The sequence below is a fragment of the Monopterus albus genome, unplaced genomic scaffold, assembly GCF_001952655.1.
Source record: "Monopterus albus unplaced genomic scaffold, M_albus_1.0 scaffold81.1, whole genome shotgun sequence".
NCBI lineage: Eukaryota > Metazoa > Chordata > Actinopteri > Synbranchiformes > Synbranchidae > Monopterus > Monopterus albus.
The window spans coordinates 129,430-138,240 of record NW_018127961.1 but is presented as its reverse complement, the minus strand read 5'-3'; the positions used below and the strand labels follow the sequence as shown (position 1 = coordinate 138,240).

At 39.7% G+C, this 8,811-nt stretch overlaps 1 protein-coding gene across 1 annotated transcript in view; it reads left to right on the top strand.

Annotated features, from left to right (window-relative positions):
- Positions 1 to 8,811, top strand: part of taf2 (TAF2 RNA polymerase II, TATA box binding protein (TBP)-associated factor) — a 35,589-nt gene that overhangs the window by 5,228 nt on the left and 21,550 nt on the right. Inside the window, 6 exon segments of the mRNA XM_020606742.1 lie at positions 845 to 1,029; positions 2,598 to 2,711; positions 5,334 to 5,433; positions 7,680 to 7,765; positions 7,901 to 8,036; positions 8,169 to 8,323. Coding sequence (XP_020462398.1) covers positions 845 to 1,029; positions 2,598 to 2,711; positions 5,334 to 5,433; positions 7,680 to 7,765; positions 7,901 to 8,036; positions 8,169 to 8,323 — 776 coding nt within the window.

The following is an 8,811-nucleotide window of genomic DNA, read 5'->3' as shown; positions in this document are numbered from 1 at the left end:
AAAATCAGCTGGGGTTCAAATAATTTTTTCCCTGACTGTAGATAGTAGACAAGTATGAATGAGTGACTCAAAGCAATACATGGCAGCTTTCTTAGACACAAAGACCAGATAGTTGCTGACTACAAACACCAGGATAACTGCTTAACAAAGTTTTGATATTCAGCCATGATTAACTAAGCTGCTGTTTTCAGCAGGCTTGTTGTAATGTAATCTGTTTTCCACTGATGACCACTAGATGTCCATAAACACAAGGTGGTGGTATTGAAGTTCAGGTTTCCTTCACACCAAAGTGAAGGGTAGAATAGGATGGCACACTGTAGTCACATAACCTGAATTTCTGTGTCACACAGCATGTCATGATACTTCACTAAGCTCTTGTGCTGCAACACAACCAATGCAGCAAGAGGTACTGGGGTGGTTTGAATGAATTCAAACAAATTTTGTGTCACTTCGAACCTTGTTCGAATGTGACTTTTGGAAAAGAGACAGCCCTAGTTAGAGTAACTGTCCAGCAGTTTCTGTATTTGCCAGTTTACCAGACGGTATTACTGTTGTTCTCTCACCAAAGAGCTCATATTAATAGTACCAGCTCCCAAATGTGAAGGTGTACTGCTTTTCTCTTTTTTGTAAATGCAATATTTTTGGGTTTGAGCTTTCAGCCTTTTTATTATAGACATTTTTGACTTTTCACTTCCTTTTTATGACAATTACAGACAATTAGTTCAATCACTAATGAAAATAGTTATTATTTGTAGCCCAAGCTATATGGGCACTGTTATCAAAAATGTTTGAAACATACTCCTGCCTAATAACTAACATTGTACTTGGTCCTGTCTCCTCTCAGGTGACCCATTTCTGCCTGCCCCAGCTACTGCCACTCCTCAAACACTCCATGTCTTACCTCCATGAGATTTTTGAGTTTTATGAAGAGATCCTGACTTGCCGCTACCCTTACTCCTGCTTTAAGACTGTGTTTGTGGACGAGACCTATGTACAAGTCTCCTCCTATGCCTCCATGAGCATCTTTAAGTAAGCATCAAGTACATGTTTTAATGGTTCTCTGTCCTATCAAATCAGGCTAGGATGGCAGATTTCTGCAAACCTGGTTTTTGTGTGTGTGTGTGTGTGTGTGTGTGTGCAAGACATTACCAGCTATAGAAATTTGGAGTATGTTCTTTAAGGCAAGACATTACCAGCTATAGAAATTTGTAGTATGTTTAAAGAGCCCATGGCATGCTTGTCTGTATTTTGTGACTTACTAACAATGTTACAACAATGAATTATCATCTTAAACATGACTGAAAGCTCAAAAAACGAGGTGTACCTATGTTGTACTTCTATGCAGAAGCAACTTTGTGTAAACAAGTCACAAAAACTCTGGCTGGCAAGATTTTTTTTTTCAACAATGTCAAGTCCTGCTTGATAGTATACAGATTTCATTGAATGGTCATAATCTCCAGGCATTTGCACATTCATGTGAGCTAGCCTGACATGACTGTGCACAGTTTTGTGGATATATTTTATCTCTTGCTGCCACACTGACTAGAGGATGTGGAGAAAAATACAGGGCCTACAGAGGTTACTGCATGTTGAGAATGTTCCTGTATAGGGACTTGCTGTTTTACCTGACCGGGTCTAACCTACAAGCAGTCATCCTGTAAAGCCCTGGGCAGTGAATGATCAGCTCATCAACACTGGATTACCCTGGAGCACAGTACCTGTTTGTTTTGACTGCTCGAGGCCAGCGTGTCTGCCGCATGTGGTGTGTTGCCGGTTATTGAGCGGATTAATGAGGGTATTGTTGGTGCTACGCTATTTGTTGGAATTAATTTCACTACTTTGAGAACGTATGTGGTCGTGTGGGGGAAGATACAACGACCACAGGTGGATTTACCGACCTTGGAGCTACTTGAAAGGGAGTGATGTTTTCACTACTCAGTGAGACTAAACGATAAGGTTAAAAAAAACACACACACTGCATGCCTGTTAATGCCTTGTTTCTGTAATGTTAGAGAGAATTGTTCTGGAGAGGTTACTATGTCTGCATTATGCCAGTTAAAATGTGGCGTTTCTTAGTTACCTGCTTTTGTTTAGAGTGTTACACATCTCTTTTCATTGGCACATATACTGTTGTTTACCCTCTGTGGAGGAGAAATTCAAATGAATTAATGTTGTGGTGGTTCATCGTGCTGTCCACTTTCATATTCTGGCTCGAACGTGTCACGTAAGATTTGAGGTATTGTAATTGTTGAAAATGCATCTTATTTGTCAAAGTTATTTTGTTTATGCAACATTGTAGCTTCCTGACCGGCAACAGGAGTTGTGCATGTTCACTAACTGTCCTCTCGATTTCAGGAGGAGGCTCTCCTTGTGATACTGGGTTTTATCTTTCTGAATTAATTACAGACTATTTGAAGTTATGATGGGTGCAAATCTAGAGGTACCCAAGATTAAACATTCAATGGTTGGAAATGAGCATGCCATGGGCTCTTTAAGGATAATCCACAGTACACAGTTGTCGTGGATGCACATTATAGTCATACTGTATTCACACTGCCATTCACTTTCGGACTTGAGCTGTTGCCTCTGTTTTTCAGTACCAACCTGCTCCACAGTGCTGTGATAATAGACCAGACCCCACAAACTCGCCGCTGTCTGGCGCAAGCCTTGGCTCAGCAGTTCTTTGGCTGTTTCATCTCCAGGATGTCATGGTGAGACTTAGTCTAACATTCACTAATGTAGCAAAGCCCAACCTAAAACATGGGTTCTAGTCCAGCCTCTATACATTACAGTATGTGGGGGCATTTGTCTGCATCTACAAGGGCATGGACTAAAATAAAACCAAAACACAGAGCTTGTTAAACCGGAAAGAACATAGTAGTTTTGGCTGATGATTTATTGCTGGGTTTGAGATGGTGGAATTTTAACTAAAGAGCTCATGTCCTTGGAACAAGTGCTTCGTTTTCTCTGGAGGGATTCAAATCTACCATTACAGACTGACATCTGTGTCTGTAGTCATTTTTTAATGTTTTTGTCCATGATCATGCTGGACCATCAAATCAGCACTGTCCAGCTCTCCTATTTTCATTCTGTGCACAGTTATGCCTGACAGGTTTAATGTGACCAGGTACAAGGCCATGCATGCACTGAAGAAGAGATTGGTAAAAAGTATGTGTTCTTATCCCCATTTGTCAGTTTATCACGTCTCCCCACTCTCTGACAGCAGGCCACCTTCGAGTGTGGTCATTTGGAACAAGTAGAAGTACTTCTGCCTTTAGATATGAACAGATGGTGCATCATGTGGACTTGGTTGTTTGAGGCATTTTGTGATTATCATGGCATGAGGTGTCCTGAGTTCTGCCATGGGCAGCTCACGATTAGCCTCAGAGACCAGATTTGTATGTAATGGAAAAGTGTTGTCCTTATTGTTTGGATGCATATACACATAATGTAGAAATCGCTTTCAGTGGAGTCCGGGGACAACGCCATAGGACACACTGCTATTAATAATAGCCAGAACCAGCATTCCTATACAAGGAAAGACCTCCTTAAATAAGGATGGGGGAATAGCATCTCTAGGGGAGCCAGATGACTTAACCAGGCTAACCACCTCCTCCAAATAAAATAATATGACAAATATCCTCGTTTAGCTTCTTCAACAGTCTTCTGGTAGTTACGCCAGCAGTCCTTTAAGATTTGGAATGACACCTGTAGTCCATCCTTCTTCCACTGACGCTCCGCCTTACGGCAGGATTGTCTAGCTGCTTGAGTTTTAGTGCCAAACCAGGGTTCCGGCCTTGCCTTTGGTTGCTGAATTTTCGGCGGGGCCACCAAATCCATTATGGAGCGACAGGAAAGGTCGAACCAGGAACTGAGTCCCTCTGCATCGCCAGCAGCCGCGTCCGGTTGGGCAACAGCCTGATCAAACGCAGCAACAAACAGTCCAGCAGTAGAAGAGTTAATTATCTGGCGGCACCGAGTAGGCACACATACTGCACCCACTGCACAGGAGAAACTAACCTCGAATACAATAGGCATATGATCAGAAAAAGCATTTATACATATATCCAGGTCTGATACAGGAACACCATAAGAAACAATAAGATCCAACATATGTCCCTGCTCATGTGTAGGACCAGTCACATATTGCACCAAATCAAAAGCATCAAGAGCAGCTAAAATACCTCAGCAAAGTCAGTCATATCTCTTTGAATTTAGCAAAACATGGTACTGCCTGCTAGCACTGAATCAGAATGGGGGTTCACTGGGACCTGTAACTGAAAACAGGCTATGCTCGGTAGCCTGTGTGGCATATTAAAAGAGAAGGCAGAGCAAAAGAGCAATGAATCTATAAACTATAGTATAGTATGACAAATAGTAAAATTGGTTATGAGCTTTGGAAAAACGAGACCTTGGATTACTGTTTTGTCTGTCTCGTAGAAGTAAAAACAGGGTTTCTTCTAAATCAGTGTCTGCTGATGTGAAGACAGACTTGACCTATGACGGTTGCAGTTTTTTTTTGCCATGCTATGTTTTATAGAATTTTCCAATCCTGAATATGGGGCTCCTTTTCAATAAAGATTTGTAGGTCTGTCTGACTGAGATTGAGTAAGACAGGAAATTCAGAGTTGCTTAGTTTTTAATTATCAGCCATGATATGATCAATTGACAGTGTAGGGCAAAGGGCAGATCATTTCTTTACAGGAAAATACTTTTCTCCATCAGGTTGATTACAGCAGATACACAGATGAAATCATGTTTATTACATAAGCCAGGCTGGATTCATTTCAAGGGGTCGGGCCACACAAGTTGAGTCAATCTACTGTGTCTCTCTCTCTCTCTTTTTTTTTTAATAAGCTAATAAATTAAGACTTGTACATTTATGGGAGTTGTGATCACCATGCCATGTTCCATCCAAGAAATAACTCTGTCCAAATACTCTATTACAAAGTAATGAATCAACTCTAGTATGATCTTAAATGCTTTAAATGTCACTTAAAAGTATTGAAATGATTGTACTTCAAGGATTTTTAGCATTCAAACTCCGTTTCAAGTTGTTCCCTTGTGTAACTCATTGTAATTTATTTTGGCCTGGTTGTTTAATGGCTTCACACTTCTTTGCCACGATAAATCTCTGGACAGTCTCAGTGATTGCTAGTGTGATGTTGATTCACTTCAAAATGATGATGTTAAACTTGGTTTCTAGAAAGGTTGGACATATATCATTAATTTTTAAAGGAATTTAACTCACCTGTAACAAATTCATTAACATTTTGTAATGCTTAGTAATTTGTAAGCTTACATTGTAGTGACATGATATGTTATTTGTGAAGGGCTGATGAATGGGTGCTAAAGGGAATCTCAGGTTACATCTACGGCCTGTACCTGAAGAAAACCTTTGGAGTCAATGAGTATCGGCACTGGATCAAAGAGGTAAATGCTTGTTTTGAAATTTATCCTGTTATAACACTTTTCAGGTTTCCCCCAGGAAATGGTTAAGGTTGTTTACTTAACTGAGGTTAGATGATAAGGCTGGTCATTTTCTGTATTAGCAGTGTTTTTCCACACTCTCCATACAGAGACTAATACCTGCAGTAAACTGTCTCTACTGACTGTTAATGTCTGTCCTGGACCAACTTATTTGTCTGTGCCACAGACCTGCATTGTTGTTCAAAACAATTAAAAACACCTCAGCAAAACACTGCTGCACTGGTTGACATGTTTCCTCATTGCAAAACACCAGACCTGCATAATTTTTAAAAATGTTGCCTTAAAGGCTCCGAACGCCATAGCATTTTACAGCTATTGAAAGAAGCAAGAGCCAGTTGTGCATGCACGCAATCTCTGGATATTCTGTTAACAAATATAAGAGTCATCATTATGAGGAAACATCACCCAGTGCAGCAGTGGTTTCTCAGATGTCTACTTAATTGTTTTTGAACAACAGTGGAGGTGTATGGCACGGACAAATAAATTAATCCAGCACCGACAGATTGACAGACATGAACAATGAGTAGAGGCAGTACATTGTAGGGTTGTATGGAGAGACCTCCCATTCTGCTTCTGTGGACTCTAGGAACCACAAGTAAATCTGCACTCTGAGAGCAAAGTGCTCTGTTTGGATGATAAGGCTCTACGAGGTCTTTAAGATACGATGGAGCCTTGTCATTAAGGGCTTTGTATGTTAGGAGAAGGATTTTAAATTCTATTCTGAATTTTACAGGGAGCCAGTGGAGAGAAGCTAATATGGGAGAGATATGATCTCTCTTGCTAGTTCCTGTCAGTACTCTGGCTGCAGCATTTTGGATTAACTGGAGGCTTTTTAGGGACTTACTGGGACATTCTGATAGTAAAGAGTAACAACAGCCTGGAAGTAACAAATGCATGGACCAGTTTTTCAGCATCACCTTGAGACAGGATGCTCCTTCATCAGCAGACAGCAGCTTCGTCTGCTTTATCAGTGTGATCGATGTGATCAGCTGTAAATGATGCAAATTTTAGGCATTTCAAGTTTGTGGTAGTGCTGACTATGTAGAAAATCACTTCCTGCTCTCCATCTGCAATTTGTGCCACAGCAACACAGTGATGTGACGTCATATGCAAACCACCTATTGATCTGTCAGCGATCTGTTAAATCTAGAAATTGATAAGAATCAGTCACTTTCCTGATAAATCTGTACTGATGCATCTCATTTTATTGTCAAAGTAGTTATTTATTGTTGGTTTATACAGTTGTGACATTCATAAAATGTTACCTTGGCTGTGTGATGTACCACAACTACTTGTTTTCCCTGAACCTTAAGAAGGCTGATTTTACAAATGTAACAATATCTTATGATATGTAGAGAAGGCGCTCTTTACTTCAAACAAGGCGGGGTGGCTCCACTATAAAGGTGCAGTCAGACACTCAGAAGGCGCTCTTTACTTCAAACAAGGCAAATGTCAGACACTTTGCACTTCCGAGAATCTCTGTGTTGTTTTTTCCCAGGCACATCAGCCTGAAATGAATGCTAAGGAAAAAATGATTAGAATGGACACAAGGTGGCGGCTCTGAGTTTTCTTGCAAATGATTAGAGCTGGAAAGATTTTTTTGTTAACAGCAAAATCTGTGTTGATAATCAGTGAGTTGTTTCTGATATTTTTCAGGTAAAAATGCTCAACATTCTGTGGTTCCAGCTTCAGAGATATGAATATTTACTACTGTTCTTTGCCTTGGGTTTATGTTTTTGTTTCATCTTTGACATTTCATTACAGCTGCAACAAATTAATATATTAGATGATTGACAGAAAATTCATTAGCAGCTGTTCTGTTGATTAGTAATTTTTCAAGCAAAGATTCTAACAGCTGACTAAAGTATCTCAAATTTGGACATTTGCAACTGTTCTTTCTTATATTTGACAGTAAACGGAGCATTTCCTGACTGCTGGTCAAATAAAACAAACAATTTTAATGCATCAGTACATCATCATCATCTTGGGCTTTGAGAAGTTGCAGCAGCCATCTTTTCTATTTTCTGGCACTTTATCTGCAAAATGATTACCTGAGAAAACATTTGGCATAATAATCAACAATGAAATGATGATTTAAAACAAGTTTATGCAAAACAGAATTTGAATGATTATGATTTTTATACTGAGCTTTTATAAATGTTAATACCTGTGACTGTGCTTTTAAACAGGAGCTGGACAAGATTGTGGAGTATGAACTAAAGATGGGAGGGGTTCTGTTGCACCCGACCTTCAGTGGGGGCAAAGAGAAAGACAAGTAATCCATTTCATTAGAACTTGAATCCCTGTGCATTACCAACAGTAATTTAGTTTTAATGGCTGAGGTATAACTAATGTATATTTCTCTGGATTGTAATTGCATGACAGACTTTCCGAATGTTTTTCTCTGCAGTCCAACTCCCCACCTTCACTTCTCCATTAAGCATCCCCACACACTGTCCTGGGAGTACTACAAGATGTTCCAGTGTAAGGCCCACCTCGTGATGAGGTTGATAGAAAACAGGATCAGCATGGAGTTCATGCTGCAGGTCAGACACCACTAGGATCTTTTCTTCCCTGTCTCTGTAATTGTGGTAGAGTGAATGTTGTTACAAAAACCTCATTAGTCTTTAAATTCTTTCTTTTTCTGCTGTCCTTTGTGCTGTGCTGCTCTCCTTTAGGTCTTCAACAAGCTCCTGAGTCTGGCCAGTACAGCCTCATCGCAAAAGTACCAGTGTCACATGTGGAGCCAGATGCTTCTCTCTACTCACGCTTTCCTCAAGTCCATCTCCAACGTCTCTGGCAAAGACATAGGCCCAGTCATCAAACAATGGGTGTATCCTTTATCTGTAATGGATCTTTGTCTGACAGCAAACACAGTGATGCTGAATTAACTGCATGCACTGTATGACAGCTCAAACAGTTGAGAGCATTCAAGCTTAAATGATGGTCATAATAGAGCTTAAATGAGCTTTCAAAATAAAGCACTTGGCAGGGTTTTTACAGCCTTGCAGATTATTTCCAAAGATGTGGTTAACCACTTCAGTGTATGTCAGAAGAAATGGAAACACTTGTATGAAATAAAACTAATACTAAAGGTAGGCAGAGCTTAGATTAGTTAGAAATTAGTGAGAAATTCCAAATGAACTTGGAAACCATTTCATTTTTGTTCATAATTTGAAAAGAAACTTGGCACAGATGAAAATGCAGGTCATAAAATTTCTTGGCATTTATTATGAACTTTTGTAAACATTAATGGTTTATATTTTTTAATTCAATTTTAAATGAAACAAATAAATAGAACAAAGAATACTGCTTCAAACT